The 17607-nt window shown below is 39.8% G+C and overlaps 1 protein-coding gene across 18 annotated transcripts in view; it reads right to left on the bottom strand.

The window, feature by feature from the left end:
* The window catches only part of TFDP2 (transcription factor Dp-2), a 123755-nt gene that overhangs the window by 70196 nt on the left and 35952 nt on the right, over positions 1-17607 (bottom strand). For 15 of the 18 annotated variants that reach the window (XM_059663715.1, XM_059663729.1, XM_059663730.1 and 12 more), the window contains one exon: positions 9600-9666. The exons of the other annotated variants lie outside the window; for them this stretch is intronic. In XM_059663715.1, coding sequence (XP_059519698.1) covers positions 9600-9666 — 67 coding nt within the window. Of the gene's footprint in view, positions 1-9599; positions 9667-17607 lie in introns of those variants that run through there. 18 annotated transcript variants of the gene reach the window in all.

The following is a 17607-nucleotide window of genomic DNA, read 5'->3' as shown; positions in this document are numbered from 1 at the left end:
ATTGATTGGCTGCCTCCTGCATGCCCCCTACTGGGGATTGAGCCTGCAACCCAGACATGTGCCCTTGACCGGAATCAAATCCAGGACCCTTCAGTCCACAGGCTGATGCTCTATCCACTGAGCAAAACCAGCTAGGGCATTAGTAATTTTTAAAGACACAGCTTTTAAAAAATATTTTAGCCAGCATTTTAATTTTTATTTACAATGTATTTTATAAAGAGGAGGAGAAACCAGATTAAATGTCAGGATAAACAATTTAATTTCTCCTGAATAATAAACATTTGTGATTTAAATTGCTTCATTTAGCCATAGCCGTTTGGCTCAGTGGATAGAGCATCAGCCTGGTTCAATTCCGGTCAGGGCACATACCTTGGTTGCAGGCTCCTTCCTGGCCTGGGCCCTGGTTGGGGCGCGTGCAGGAGGCAACCAATAGACGTGTTTCTCTCATATCGATGTTTCTCTCTGTCTTTCCCTTTCTCTTCCACTCTCTCTCTAAAAATCAATGGAAAAATACCCTCTGGTGAGGATTAACAAAAAATAAACAAAATAACTAACTAAATAAATAAATTGCTTCATTTAATTTTTAAAACATTGTTTTGGCAATAAAGCTGTTAAACTTTATGGCATATTTCTGGATATTTTGGATTTGGCAACTTATGCAAATTTTATGGTCATGACAAGACAAATTTAAATAAAGAAATTTAAAAAAGATAACATTTAAAAGGTTGATTTTAAATTAAATTCCAATTGGCAATCAAAATTACCTTCTTCCTTAGTTTGAAATTAACCAGCAAAAATAGATGTTACCAATAGTAAGCAATAGTTAAAGGTGTGGGAAGGTTTTCTTTCTGAGAAGACATGGACCATATCAGTATAGGAAATAAAAACAGACAATTAGATGAGTTTCATTTCAATACTAAGCAAATAAGAAATCACATAAAAACAGACCTTGTAATCTCAGCAGTATTCTACTCTGCCAACTGGGTTACAAGCTGAGTCACTGAAAATGAATTTTGAAGTAATAGAGAAACAAGAGTGCAGATATCCTTTCCTCCAAAAAGAACATTATTTTATCAACCTTTCTCAGAAAATAGTAACTGGCTATTTTAAGAACTATAAAAATAGGTATCATCATGCAACTTAGATGAATAAGAACAGAGAATAAAAATGTATATTTAAAAATGGGGGGAGCCAAAACCGGTTTGGCTCAGTGGATAGAGCGTCGGCTTGCGGACTGAGGGGTCCCAGGTTCGATTCCGGTCAAGGGCATGTACCTGGGTTGCGGGCACATCCCCAGTAGGAGATGTGCAGGAGGCAGCTGATCGATGTTTCTCTCTCATCGATGTTTCTAATTCTCTATCCCTCTCCCTTCCTCTCTGTAAAAAATCAATAAAATATATTTTTTAAAAAAATGGGGGGGGAAAGCCATTTCATTGTGGCTCAGGTATAACATATTGCACTGTTAAAACTTTATAAATCCACAACACGCAATGCAAACACTCAGCAAAGTTACGTAATTCTACCTAACCACAATATACATTGTGAAAGCAATTACAGGAAGATAAGAGATGTGGTAACTATAGCCTATTTTAAAACATTTTAAATTTTTTCCTTTATTTTCTGTTTAAAATCAGGAATTCCTTAAATTTTATTTCTAAAACGTAATTCTTATTTAATTCTAGTATTTAGTTATTTAATATGGTAAAGTAAACATTTTATTTAAGTAAAACATCTTGTAGATAAACACAGGAAAAATACAAGAGAGAAAAGACTCAGATGACACAGGTCCTTCAGTAAAAGCAAGCTACTGGAATGCACAGGTCAATAAAACTATTTGTAGAATGGGATAGTTGTCTATTTTCAGATCATTAAGCTATTTTTAAATAGCCTGAAACCAAACCCAGATTCAAAAGGCAAAGCCAGAACCATTCACTGTGTTTATTAAAGTACAATCTTTTACTAAGCCTAGCATAGTAACAGAGGCCACAGTCACCCAAATATGACCTGAGATTTAGAAGGGTGCCTAAGAAACTTTATAGAAATAGCTACCAAATGTTGTTTATACCTGTTATTCAAAGTAATATAAAATAAATGTTCTAGATATTTTAGGACTTAAATTTTTAAAGTAAAATCCAGGAGAAAAAAAGAATATGGTCAAATGTTAGCAGCTTTTTAAAAAATATTTTTTATTGACTGATTTCAGAGAGAGAGACAGAGAAAGGGAGGAGAGAGAGAGAAAGAGAGAGAGAGAGAGAGAGAGAGAGAGAGAGAGAGAGAGAGATTGACTGATTTGTTGTTCCACTTATTTAAGCATTCATTGGTTACTTCTTTTTTTTTTTTAAATATATTTTATTGATTTTTTACAGAGAGGAAGGGAGAGAGAGAGAGAGTTAGAAACATCGATGAGAGAGAAACATCGATCAGCTGCCTCCTGCACATCTCCCACTGGGGATATGCCCGCAACCCTGGTACATGCCCTTGACCGGAATCGAACCTGGGACCTTTCAGTCCGCAGGCCGTCGCTCTATCCACTGAGCCAAACCGGTTTCGGCAAATTGGTTACTTCTTGTATGCTGTACATACAACATCCTGAGATCTAATCTGCAACCTTGGAGTGGAGGACACTGTAATCAACTGAGCTACCTGGCCAGGGCCAGTCTAATTTTTTGTCCTTATTGATTTCAGAGAGAGAGGAAGGGAGAGGGAGAAACACTGATCGGCTGCCTCTAGAGCGCCCCCTATGGGGGAATCAAGCCTGCAATCTGGGCATGTGCCCTGACAGGAAATCAAACAGGCAACCTCTCAGTGCATGGGACAACGCTCAACCAACTGAGCCACACTGGCCAAGGTGGGCCAGCCTTTTTAATTAAATGCGTAACTCTAAAATATATAAGTCACTGTATATTAAGGTTTTGAACACTGAAATAATTTCTACCCTTTCATCTTTTTAGCTTCTTTTATTTATTTTTTTTAAAAAATATATTTTATTGATTTTTCAGAGAGGAAGGGAGAGGAATAGAGCATTAGAAACATTGATCAGCTGCCTCCTGCACACCCCCCACTGGGGATGTGCCCGCAACCAAGGTTCATGCCCTTGACTGGAATCGAACCTGGGACCCCTGATTCGGCAGGCCAACACTCTATCCACTCAGCCAAACCAGTCAGGGCTCAGCTTCTTTTAAACATTTTCTCATAAAATAATGAAGTTCTCACAAAATAATGGAGAAAAGTCCTACAAGGAGCCATTCCAGCAACACTTTTGGTAGAACTCTAAATTCCCTCTGTTCCTACCACCTTGTCCACAAAATGCTTCCTAATTAATGGAAATATTCCATGATCATGGATAGGAAGAATCAATACTGTCAAGATGTTATTTATTCCCAACTTGATGTACAGATTCAATGCAATCTCAATCAAAACCCTAGTCAGTTATCCAGTTATCTTCTGGATGTCAACAAACTGATTCTAAAATTTTTACAGAAAGGCAAAACAACTCAGAATAGCCAACACTATATATATATATATATATATATATATATATATATATATATATATATATATATATCCTATCTAATAAAAGAGAAAAATGGTAATTGGCGTACGACGATACCCTTTTCATTGGCTAATCAGGGCTATATGCAAATTAACTGCCAACTATGATTGGCAGTTAACTGCCAACTAAGATTGGCAGTTAACTGCCAACAAGATGGCGGTTAATTTGCATATGTAGGCACAATGTGGGGAGGCGAAAGGGAAAGCAGGAAGCCCCCTGCCACTGACAGTGATCGGAAACCCAGGGGGGAGCTAAGAGCTGGGGGGCAGGGCAAAGGCGGCCCTGGGGCCGCCTTTGCCCTGCCCCCCAGCCATGATCGGAGAATCAGGCGCCTTTGCCGCCCTGGCCAGTGATAGCAGAAAGTAGGGGTGGAGCCAGCGATGGGAGCTGGGCACGGTCGAAGCTGGCAGTCCCAGGAGCTAGGGGCCCCTTGCCTGGGCCTAAAGCGTAGCCCACGATTGTGGGGCCGCTGCAGCTGCGGGTCCCTGCTGCCCGAGCCGGACGCCTCAGCTAGAGGCCTCAGGCCTGGTCAAGGGGCCGATCCGGTGATTGGTGATTGGAGGGTGATGAGGGTCAACTCCTCTGGCCGAGGCATCAGGCCTGGGCGGGGGGCAGAGCCGGGGATTGGGGGGATATGATGGTCCCCTTGCCCAGGCCTGAAGCCTGGGTCAGAGGCGTCAGGCTTGGGCGGGGGGTGGAGCAAGCGATCAGAGGGAGATGGGGGTCCCCTGCCCAGGCATGATTCCTGGGCCAGAGGCCTCAGGCCTGGGTGGGGGCCAGAGCCAGTGATTGGGGGGAGATGGGGGTCCCCTGTCCAAGCCTGACACCTCTGGCGGAGGCGTCAGGCCTGGGCAAGGGGCCGATCAGGCGATCAGAGGGTGATGGGGGTCAAAGCCTGAGGGCTCCCAGTATGTGAGAGGGGGCAGGCTGGGCTGAGGGACACTCCCCCCCACACACCCAGTGCACGAATTTCGTGCACCGGCCCCTAGTGTGTATATATATATATATGTATATATATATATATATATACACACACACACACACACTTTAATAATATATTTTTATTGATTTCAGAAAGGGAGAGGGAGAGATAGAAACATCCTATATAATAAAAGGGTAATATGCAAATTGACCCTAACAGCAGAATGACAGGGAATGACTGGTCACTATGACACACACTGACCACCAGGGGGCAGACGCTCAATGCAGGAACTGCCCCCTGGTGGTCAGTGCACTCCCACAGGGGGAGCTCTGCTCAGCCACAAGCCAGGCTGACGGGTGTCAGTACAGCAGTGGTGGTGGGAGCCTCTCCCGCCTCCTCAGCAGCGCTAAGGATATCCGACTGCAGCTTAGGCCTACTCCCCTTTGGCAAGTGGGCATCCCCCGAGGGCTCCTGGGCTGCCAGAGGAATGTATGACTGCCAGCTTAGGCCCAATCCCCCGGGGAGTGGGCCTACACCAGCAGGTGGACATCCCCCAAGGGGTCCCAGACTGCGAGAGGGCATAGGCCAGGCTTAAGGACCCCCCTCGAGTGCACAAATTTGTGTGCACCAGGCCTCTAGTCAATAATAAGATAGAATCATCAACTGGCTGCCTCCTGCAGACCCCCTATTGGGTATGGAACCTACAACCCAAGCACGTGCCCTGACTGGGAATTGAACTGTGACCTCCTGGCTCATTGGTTGATGCTCAACCACTGAACCACATTGGCCAGGCTACCAAGACAATATTGAAGAAAAGTTGGAAGACTGACACTATTCAATTTTAAGACTTACTATAAATTTACAGTGTGGTATCAGCAAAAGAATAGAGAGCCCAGAAATAGACCTACACAAATATATTTAACCCTTTGCGGTCGTATTAAATTTGGACATGGGTATCATACTGGTCGGAATTAATTTCCATTGAAAGAGCAGTGATACATAACGTGCAAGATTATGAAGGATAAACAAGATTTATTAATTCTTTTTTGGAACTACGTCACTACTAGTAGAATCACTACAAATGTTATCACTTTCTACGTCAGAGTCAGTATTCAAGGTGCCAAAATAAAACTCTTGATCGTTACTTTCAGATTCGCAGTACACTTCTCTCGGTAACTTTCTTTTTGCCATTTTGGAGTATTATTTTTGAAATATCTTAACAAGCGAGAATGCCTAATTACAATTAAACGTAATTTGTAAAGCTTTATTTGAAATTCTGCGAAGTATCTCCGAAGCTTGTCGATTTCTTCACTCTCAAAAAGTGACTGACTCACCATGGCGAGTGTGGAACGACCGCGTTTGTTTATATTGAGTTTCAATACCTCCAATTTGTTGGGGCAATGTTTTGGTTCGTGACAAGGTCGCTTAGACACTTAAGAGCTTTCAGAGAAATTATGAACTGATACATGAATGAATAGAGTTAAGATTCGTACGGTTCTTTGCTGTGGTGGCTGAGAGCAGACATACGACCAGAACGGTAAAAAAGCTTTGGTGGCTGAGAGTAGACAAACGACCGCAAAGGGTTAACTCAACTTTGACAAAGGTGCAAAGGCAATTCAATGGAGAAAGAAGAGTCTTTCCAACAAATGAAGCTGGGACAAATAGACATCCACAAGCAAAAAATAATAATAAATAAATCTAGACACAGACATTAACTCAAAATGGGAATGTTATGGCCAAACGAGCTTTTGCAGTTCAATATTTACTGAGTATGTATAACATCAAGCTAGGGTCTGAGGACAAAAACATGAAAAAGAACCATCTTCAAGAAGCTTAAAGTCTAGTAAATAAAAGGACAATAGTATAAAGAAACACAATATAATGCAATCAGGACAATAACAAAATACCTGCAGAATCCAAAGGTTAACACAAAGGAGGCACAGTAACAAGGAGGTACAGAACAGAAGAAATCTCTAGAAAAAGAAATAAATGAAAAGGAAGCAAGTAAACTACCAGATACAGAGATCAAAACAATGGTTATAAGGATGTTCAAGGAATTTAATGAGAACTTTGACAAAGTTCCTAATTTGGGAATATCCTATGGGACAGATACTTCGAAATACTGTCCTAGAGATACAATGATGAATAAGATAAAGTCTCTGACTTCATGGAATCAGGTTGGGACCAATAAGTAAACCAGTAAAGTATAGTGTGATAAATGCTACAATAGAAATAAGTAGAGATATTAGAGATTTATGGGCTGAGTTGAAATAGGACCTAAACTGAGATGCAAAGCATGAACAGAAATTATCCAGGTGAAATCCTATATAATAAAAAGCTAATATGCAAATCGACTGAATGGCAGAACAACCAGTCGCTATGATGCGCACTGACCACCAGGGGGCAGATGCTCAAAGCAGGAGCTGCCCCTGGTGGTCAGTGCACTCCCACAGGGGGAGCACTACTCAGCCAGAAGCTGGGTTCATGGCTGGTGAGTGCAACGGTGGTAGCAGGAGCTTCTCCTGCCTCCGTGGCAGCACTAAGGATGTCTAGGGAGAGCGGGCCTAAGCTGTCAGTCGGACATCCCCCGAGGGCTCCCAGACTGTGAGAGGCTGCAGGCCGAGCTGAGGGACACCCCCCCCCCAGTGCACAAATTTTGTGCACCGGGCCTTTAATACACACACACACACATACATACACACATACATACATACATATCTGGAGTGGAGTGGAAGATGATGTAGGGAGACATGACATTCCAGGCACAGAGAAGAGCATACAGTGAGACAGAGAATGTAGCTCAGTATGCCAGAAGCACAGGTGTCTAAGATAATGCTAAAGTAAAAGCAAGAACCATACCTTTTAAATTGGAGTTTGGACTTTACCTTGAGGGTAATAAGGAACTAATAAATGTTTTTTGCTTTTTTAAAAAATATATTTTATTGATTTTTTACAGAGAGGAAGGGAGAGAGAGATAGTTAGAAACATCGATGAGAGAGAAACACCGATCAGCTGCCTCCTGCACACCTCCCACTGGGGATATGCCCGCAACCCAGGTACATGCCCTTGACCGGAATCGAACCTGGGACCTCTCAGTCCGCAGGCCGACGCTCTATCCACTGTGCCAAACCAGTTTCGGCTTTTTTTTTTTTTTTTTAACATGAAAAGACTTGTTCAGATTTGTGTTTGAGAAAAGTATGTAGCTATAGTACAGTGAATAAAATACAAAGGAATAAATTTGGAAGTAAATAAAACAGCTGCAGTGATCCAGACAATGGTTTATAGTGGTCTGAACTATGATAGTAGCAATGGAAATAGAGAAAGTGGGTGGGGAGGCTGAGAGTTTTAAGAGGTGGAAGAAACAAGACTTTTAACTGATTTGATTGGAAGTAGAAAGAAAAAGGAGTCAAAGATGATGGATGCCTCAGTTTCTGGTTTGGGCAAAGGGTAGATGGTGCTACTAAAACGGGAGAGCATATTTTGAGACGGTTAAAATAATCACTTTAACTCCGGTCACGCTACTAAGTGACTAAAGGGCAGGGAGCACCTACAGTGTGGAGACACTGGACAAAGAGATGGTTCATGCCCCAGGTGGACAGCATAAAATTTAATTTCAGCACACAATTCAAAACTTACGAACTGTTTATTTCTGGAATTTTCCATTTAATATTTTCAGACTGTGGGTAACTGAAACCATTCTATGGATAAGGTGGGAACTACTATGAGGGGTGGACAAAAGTAGTACACGAAAGAGTTTGTTCTTATATTATTATTTCCCAAACAACTGTAAACCTACTTTTTCCCACCTCTGTATATACATACAATGGAATAGTATTAAGCCTCCAAAAGGAAGGAAATGCTGACACATGCTACAACATGGATAAACTTTGAGGTCTTTATGCTAACTTAAATAAGGCAGTCACAAAAAAACAAACACTGTATAATTCTACTTATATGAGGTATCTAGAGTAGTCAGAAGCATTAAGACAGAAAATAGAATGGTGGTTGCCAAGGGCTGGGGAGAAGGAAATATGGACCTAATTGTTTCATGGGTATAGAGTTTTAGTTTTGCAAGATGAAGAGTTATAGAGATGGATGGTGGTGATGGTTGCACAATACTCAATACTACTTAACTATATATGTAATAATGGTTAAAGTGGTAAATTTTATATGTGCATTTTACCACAGTAAAAATTTTGGGGGGGGGACTGAGAAGCATCAGGGTTGAAGTATCTCTTTTATTGCTTTAAAACATATATATATTCTCAGTAATTCTACAGATCATTATTATTAAGCCAAACATTTTTATACTAAAATACAGATTTCTCTAGCCTTCTCTTCAGAGTATATAGCTCACCTTAGACATAAACCCCTTGAGGAAGATGATGTTTCTCTCATAGTTATTTGTATTATAATGGCATGCATTTTGCTCCTACCTTTTATAGTGAGAAATTTCAAATACATAGAAAGGAAGAGAGAAATAAATAAGGAAACCCCATATAGCTATTACCCAGCTTAAACAATTAATCAACCCATAGACAATTTTGTTTTATCTACAATTCCACCCACTTTATTCTTCCTCTTCCAGTGAATTATTTTGAAGCCAATCACAGATATCATATCATTTCAAGCATAAATATTTCAGTATGTTATCTCTACATACTAAAAAATACTGTTGAAAATACATATTGAAAGATGACCAGTGTCCTGCATAAGTTCCTGTACTGGTGAGTCAGATTTCTGATATATTCTTCCAGTAAGCTATATATCAGACACAGGATAATAATACATCCAATCATTCTATTGTAGTTCCTTACCACTAAGAAGGGCTCTCAAACAAGAAAATCAAGAAGAAAATGACTTAAGTTTCAACTGTAATAGGATCACTGATCAAATATGGTCTTAGAAGCCTCTTAGGAAAGAGTTGGAGAAAGGTACACGCTCTCTACACCTGTCAGAGGTAACTGACTTTCATGTTATACAAGCTTTTTGGTGAATGATAACAACAGAGTAATAGTATATAAGTATTATTATACATAAAGTAATGCATGTGCCTTCATGTTTTATAAAGCAAATGCAATAAAACTAGCTCAATGCAGAAAATTTTTATTCAACTGTCCTTACCTTTTGTCGGACTGAGATTCTGATCTGTAAATCCTCTTAATTCTGCATTTGTGGAACTCAAACCAACCTGAATAAAATAGTTTTTTAAAAGTTAAAAAGATCTAAGTATTAGATGATCACTCAGTAAGCCATTTTATACCTTTCACTAGAGGTCCATATCAATTATTAATATGGCCACAAAAAATGAATTAATTACAACTACAGGAGGATTAAAAGAAAATGTTGCCATATTGCTTGAAATGAAGAAAATATTGTCCAGATAAAGTACAATTTTAAAATGTTACTTATGAGGAGAACTAAGATCTATAGATTTTACTGATGGTTTTTGTAAACAATTAATGTGGCAGTCAAGAAGTTGGCAGTAGATATACCAAAATTTCTCACCCTCACTATTTCCCTTCATTTTTACTATTCAAAATCACTGCTTATAATGCTTTTCAATATTATGACACGTAACGGACCAAATAAAGACCATTAATAACACAATGCAACTCTGAAGACCAGTGGGACTTGTATCAGGAAGAGCTGGACGATTTTTATGGCTTGGATCTCTACAGCTTCATGTGGCGCGTTAACTGGTCTGCTGAGCCTCAGACGGTAGCTGTCCCCTGTGGTAGTGCCTGTGTTTCTCTCCTAGGCAGGCCTAGCAACTCCAGTTGCTATCGTAATAATTTTTACCCTGGACCTGTCTTCTCAATCCCTCATCTTTCCCTAAGGAGTATGTTTTTTCTCTGTTTAAAGAAGTTACCATGCCCTTGCCATAACCGGTTTGGCTCAGTGGATAGAGCGTCGGCCTGTGGACTCAAGGGTCCCGGGTGCGATTCCGGTCAAGGGCATGTACCTTGGTTGTGGGCACATCCCCAGTGTGGGGCGTGCAGGAGGCGGCTGATCGGTGTCTCTCTCTCATCGATGTTTCTAACTCTCTATCCCTCTCCCTTCCTCTCTGTAGAAAATCAATAAAACATATTTTAAAAATAATTAAAAAAATAAAATAAAATAAAAAAGTTACCATGCCCAAACTCCCATTTGACCCAGTGATCCCACTTCTAGGAATATATCCCAAGAAACTAGAAACACCAATCAGAAAGGGTATATGCACCTCTATGTTCATAGCAGCACAATTTACATTAGCTAAGATTTGGAAACAGACGAGGTGCCCATCAGCAGATGAGTGGATTAAAAAACTGTGGTACATCTACACAATGGAATACTACGCTGCTATAAAAAGGAAGGAACTCCTACCATTTGCAACAGAATGGATGGACCTGGAGAGCATTATGCTAAGCAAAATAAGTCAGTCAGAGAAAGATAAATATCACATGATCACACTCATTTGTGGAATATAATGAAAAACATAAACTGATGAACAAAAACAGATCCAGAGACAGAGAAGCATTAATCAGACAGTCAAACCTCAGAGGGAAAGTAATTCTATGTAGATAAATGATGTAGAGACTTATTTTTGTCTAGCTTCTTACAAGTATTGTTAGAAGTACTAAAGTAAAACCTTTGCAACTAAATTTGCAAATTACCACTACATACAACTCCACAGTGGCTCACAAGTGCCAATATTAAGTGTTCAATTTGTAAATGCCAAGAGTTTACTGTGGCATCACTAACATGCCTCTACTTTCAAACTCTTCTGCTATTAAAAAAAAAAAAAAAGGGAACATCAAACTTCTGTTGGTGTTCTACTGTAAAAAGAAAGAAGGCCAAGATAGCCTTCAACATATTCCATGCTTAATACAATGTGACTGTTAAGTACATGTATTTCAATAACTGCAAAAGCATAAGTTTATCCCCTTTTGTTATTATACAAAGTTAACGGCAAAAACCTCAAGTAAAACCACATATTCACAGTCGAGAGTTCAGTTACTGAGTTACTGTTAGGTTTAAACACCTGCTCTTAATGTCCAACTTCTGCAGAGAAGCAGCAAACAAATTTAGAACCTTTTTAAGTAGTTGTACACCTGCACCTTAATAATTAACAAATTATACTCTAAAAGGTCAACTGGAAGTCAATATTGTCTACTAATTTTGCTGTCATGGAGGGAAAGTGTTTGTATTCAGAGCTTATATAAATACTACCAAAATTTATTTACTAAAACTTCAAAAGTGTATTAATTTCTGCTTTCATAAAAACTTTATAGTTTAAAGACTCAAAGAAAAAGTAGATTGTTTGAGAGCAGAAAGGGTTGCTAGGAAAGGCATTTTAAAATGTTAGGACTTGTATGCATATATATAAGCACAACCAATAGACACAAGACACTGGGGCAGGGGGTGAGGGCAAGTGCAGGGGGTAGGGGAGGCCAGGGGGAGGACAATGGGAGAAAAAAAGGAGACATATGTATTACTATTTATAACACCTTAAACAATAAAATTAAAAAGGAAAAAAATGTTAGCTATTCTTATTTAAAAAGGATCTTTTTATAATGTTTCACAGAGCAAGAGAAAAAAGTGAACTCATTTTACATAAAACTTTTCATCTAATAAGGTCCGGAGAAAGTTTTCTATGTGGATATCAAACACTGTGTTGCATACAATAATCAGTCATAAACTGTCTGTTCAATTAAAAATATCCAAGCCAAATTTTTAAGAATCAAACCATATTCCCCAATAACAGCATTATAACTGTACTAATATTTAACATTTCAGATCAACATAACTGAAGAGAAAAAAAATCATAGCTCTAACATTCACAGGCAGGGTGATCTTGAAACAGTAGCTGCAAAATGGGGTTAATTCGTACATGTACGGAAAACTCAGAGAGCTCCTGGATGAAATAAAAAATGTGAACGTTTGTTGACAGCAAAGCAATGTTCAGTACGGACAGTTATTCAAATGACAGTGGCTTTTAACACTTCAACACTGACTAGACATTTTATAAAAGAGAAATGCCAGTGATGTATAAACATATAGAATACCAGTGTAACCTAATTAGCAATGCAATCAGAGAACTATAATAAGTGACATACCATTTTTACTGACTAGATTGGCAAGGATTAAAGAGAAACTAAATGGAAATGTCACTTTAATACTCCACTGGTGTATACATAAATTGGTGCAATCTTTTTGAAATGCAATTTAGCAATATGAGTTAAAAGCTTAACCCAAAAAGCCCTAGGCCAGGGGTGGGCAACCCCTGGCACGCGTGCCAAACATGGCACACCAGTAACTTTTGCTGGCACGTGAAACCCTCTCTTATAATCTTCCATTTACAATTTTTTTCTTAATATCGACTTTTTTATTTTTCAGATAAATTCAGTGTAGGTGCATCTTAGATAAATAAATAATTTTACATAACAAGTTATCTTAAAGACCATAGACATGGATTGACTAGAGAGGGGAGGAGCAATTTCTATGACTCTGCCTTAACTCTCCCTGCCTTCCTAGATTCGACCAGTGTTTTGGTTTTATCCACATATGCTTGTGAATCTTTGTTCTCAGTGATAAATTTTGTTAACTCTCGTAATAGGAGTTGCCTGACAGATGAAAGTAGTAGCTCGTGCATATCTCTGAAGGTCACGAAATATAAACCTGATGTAAAATCTCTGTCATCAGTGATGCAGCAACAAAAGTCCCACTGGCCGTAACCGGTTTGGCTCAGTGGATGGAGCGGTAGCCTGCGGAGTCAAGGGTCCCAGGTTCGATTCCGGTCGAGGGCATGTGCCTTGGTTGCGGGTGCATCTCCAGTGGAGAGTGTGCAGGAGGCAGCTGATCGATGTTTCTCTCTCATCGATGTTTCTGGCTCTCTATCTCCCTTCCTCTCTATAAAAAATCAATAAAATATATTTTTAAAAAAAAGTCCCACTGATAATATCAAACGGAGTCATAAAGTTTTCTGTCAGACTATCAGTGTACATGTATACATTAAAAAATAAGCCGAAACCGGTTTGGCTCAGTGGATAGAGCGTCAGCCTGCGGACTGAAAGGTCCCAGGTTCGATTCCGGTCAAGGGCATGTACCTGGGTTGCGGGCACATCCCCGGTGGGGGATGTGCAGGAGGCGGCTGATCGATGTTTCTCTCTCATCAATGTTTCTGACTCTCTATCTCTCTCCCTTCCTCTCTGTAAAAAATCAATAAAAATATATTTTTAAAAAAAAATAAATGTATTTTTCATCATCATATACTGTGTTTTTGTCGCTCAAATGAATTTTATTATTTCTTCAAGGTTCTTCACATACATACACCTTAAGAGATATCAAGTAGGCGTAACATGTTCTCAAAAAATTAGGGTTGGCACGCAGAAGAATTTTGAGTCAGAGATTTTGCTGGTTTTGGCATGCACTCACAAAAAGGTTGCCCACCCCCCTGACCTAGGCAGTTTAGCTTGGTAGATAGATTGTCAGCCTTCGGACTGAAAGATCCCAGGTTCAATTCTAGTCAAGGGCACATGCCGGAGTTTCAGGCTTGATCCCCAGTGGGGGGCATACAGGAGGCAGCTGATCAATGATTCTCTCTCATCATTGATGTTTCTATTCAGTGGTCGGCAAACTGCGACTCGCGAGCCACATGCGGCTCTTTGGCCTCTTGAGTGTGGCTCTTCCTAAGCCTTAGGAGTACCCTAATTAAGTTAATAACAATGTACCTACCTATATAGTTTAAATTTAAAAAATTTGGCTCTCAAAAGAAATTTCAATCATTGTACTGTTGATATTTGGCTCTGTTGACTAATGAGTTTGCCGACCACTGTCTCTCTCTCCCTTCCTCTCTGAAATCAATAAAAATATATTTAAAAAAATAAGTCCCCAGAAAGCACACACCCTTGGAGCCAGTAATTTCCTAAGACTCTGCCTCATGGAAATAATCCAAAAAGTAAGCAAAATTTTTTTTAAAATTAAAGAAAAATGGAAATAATTTAAAGGTCAATATTAGAAAACTGGTATAATATCCATAAAACATAAAACATCCATTTAAAATGATGTTGCAGAGTTATCAAGACAAGAAAAAATATTCATCATAGAGATTAAGCTAAATAGATTACAAAACAGTATGACCTCATTTTCACTAAAAATATATAACATACAGATGATGTGGAATTGTACACCTGAGACCTATGTGATGTCACCCCAATAAATTCAATAAAAGGGGAAAAAAGTTTTTGTACAATTACATGTCGACATGACAATATTTTGGAAAAACTGAGCTAAATAAAATATATTAAAATTAAGAAAATATGTAACATACATATATTTGAGATATATATACCAGTCAAATTTTTGCTCATAATCTCTAGGCTAGTTTTTTTTCTTTATCTGTATTTTCTAATTTTTCTGTAATGAGCATTATGGCATTCATACTTTTTTTTTAATCTTTAAATTCTTTATTAGTTAAGGAATTACAAATGTGTCCTCATCCCCCCCATTAGCCCCCACCCCTCCCTCCCCCCACACTCATGCTCTCATCCCCCTCTTGTCCATGTCCATTGGTTTGGCTTATATGCATGCATACAATTTTTAAAAAAATTCTTGACAAGAAAAAAAAACCTCATATTAAGTTTCAAATTCTTTATTGTATAATGAATGAGCTTAAGTGAGACACATGTGCATTTTGGGTCTAGAAGATTATCACTGGATACTAGATACTACTGGGTAACAACTTTATCCCAGATACAATGAATATATTGCCATCTCAGTAGAGCTTCCTTTTGTAGAGTAATCCATGCCACAATCCATGTAGCTCTGGTAGGACTTTTCATCTTAGTGCCACAATTATGCCTTGGTATCAGAACTGGCCATTTATGGTACTAATTTCCTTCTTCACACTGGCTTGTCTAAGCAGTAGGCCAAGCAGGGTCAACGAAAGCAACCAAGGCTCTGTGTGGAATTTGAAATATAAATGCTAAAAAAGAAAACTTCCCTCGCTTCCTTGGAGATAAACATTCTAAGGCCAATGTAGGCCGTTATGCCACCATATAGAGGCAAGAGATGGAAAAGAAAAACAGAGCCCTGACACCATCATTTGATCCCCTGAATGCAGCAGTGTCTGAAGCCAGAGTACTCCAGACTTTCAGTTATGTGAACCAACATGTTCCACTTTTGCCATAAGCTATTTTGAACAGGCTTTCTATTGCTTGCAACCATAAGAGACCAAGTATGGCATGGAAAACGCAAAAGTAACTCTTCACAAAAAAACCTGTTCTCATAAAAGAACTGCAAAATAGGAAACAAAAATTAAGATATAAATAACTGAATATATGTCTAAGGACGCCTCCATAAGACCAGGCGATATCTTCTATATCAATGAGTCACTTTTCGCCCTAACTGGTTTGGCTCCGTGGATAGAGGGTAGGCCTGCGGACTGAAGGGTCCCAGGTTCGATTCCGGTCAAAGGCATGTACCTTGGTTGCGGGCACATCCCCAGTAGGGAGTGTGCAGGAGGCAGCTGAATTGATGTTTCTCTCTCATCAATGTTTCTAACTCTCTATCCCTCTCCCTTCCTCTCTGTAAAAAAATCAATAAAATGTATTTTCTTTTTAAAAGAGTCACCTTTCAGTGATGTGTGACATAATTGATCACTCTCTTCTTCTTGAAACACTTCCTTCACTGGGTGTCCAGATCATCAGGATAACACTACCTCCTTCTTTTCTGGCTATTCCTTGAGTCTCCTTGGTCCTCATGCATTCTCTAACCATGCACGTACTATATAATCTCATATAGTCCCTCTGCTTTAAAATCCTATATAATAAAGAGCTAATATGCTAATTAGACAGGGTGGCAGAACGACCTTCTGGAACAACCTTCCGGAATGCTGGGCAGGGCCGCAGGGCAGCTGGGGCTGTGAGGACCGAGCCCCTTGCACGAATTTTGTGCATTGGGCCTCTAGTATTTAATATGAAATTACTCCAAAATGTCTATATCTAGCCCCAAGCCTTCCCCTGAGCTCCAGAGTCACTTACCAAACTGCCTAGCCAATATCTCTACTGTGATGTTTTTAGGTCCCTCAACTTCAATATATTCAAAACAATTTTTTAGTATACCCCAAAATCCTGCACTACTCCAACAGTTCATCTTTACTGAGCTGCACAAGACAAATACGAAAAGTCTTCTTTAACCTATCCTCTGCCCCTATATCCTAATTAGTAGGTCCTGATGGCTGTCCCTTGAAATACATCCTAGATCCAGCCACTTTCCCCCCCATCTCCAATATATCATTACCCAGCCCAAATCACCACACTCTGTTGTTTGAACCACCAGGGTAAGTACCAAACAAATCCCTGCTTCCTACTATCCCCATCTTAAGTCTATTCACTCAGTAGCCAACAAAAACTTTTTAAAATGTTAAGTCAGGCCATGCAACTACTGGTATCCTCAAAACCTTCAACAGCTCCTCACAGACATTTAAGATACATACCCCTCCCCCCCACCCCAACCTTCAAGGCTCCACACGATCAAGCTCCTGCCACTCTCCCTTGCTTATTCTGTTCCATCTATAAACTGGCCATCTTCCTGTTCCTTGAACAACCACACTTTCACCCGCCTCTACCTGGAATGCTCTTTCCCCAGATATGCACATGGCTGGCTCCTTGGACTGAGAGTCAAGAACACTGTTCTGTCTAGATGTCATTTTCTCTTAAAGAGGACTCTTCTGATCATCTAGTTGAAAGAGCACTCCCTCATCCCTGTCACTCTCTCCTTTTATCCTGTTTTTCTTTACAACAATTATTATTACCCGACACTGTCTTTTTTCACTACACTATAAGACCCCAGAAGGCAGGAGCCTAGAACAGTGACGTGCACATATACTAGTATTTGTTGGAGAACAGTGGGGATGGGAGAGAGGAATTGCTCACAGCTTGGTAAACTAGTATAATCTTTTTAGTAAGTATCTTGACAAAGCCTGCTAAAAGCCACAAAAATGTTCTTATCTACTGCAGAATGGCTAGTAAACCTGACTGGCTATTTTCAAGCAGCTGGTTTTAACGCTTTCCCACCAGGATTCAGCCTAGTCTGAGGCTCGGTCTCTCCATGTCCTTAACTGCAGGGTTACAAAGAGGTTCAGCTTATC

The sequence above is a fragment of the Myotis daubentonii genome, chromosome 14 (genome assembly GCF_963259705.1).
Source record: "Myotis daubentonii chromosome 14, mMyoDau2.1, whole genome shotgun sequence".
Taxonomy (NCBI): domain Eukaryota; kingdom Metazoa; phylum Chordata; class Mammalia; order Chiroptera; family Vespertilionidae; genus Myotis; species Myotis daubentonii.
Note: the sequence above shows the minus strand (reverse complement) of the source record. Positions and strands in the feature narration are given on the sequence as shown.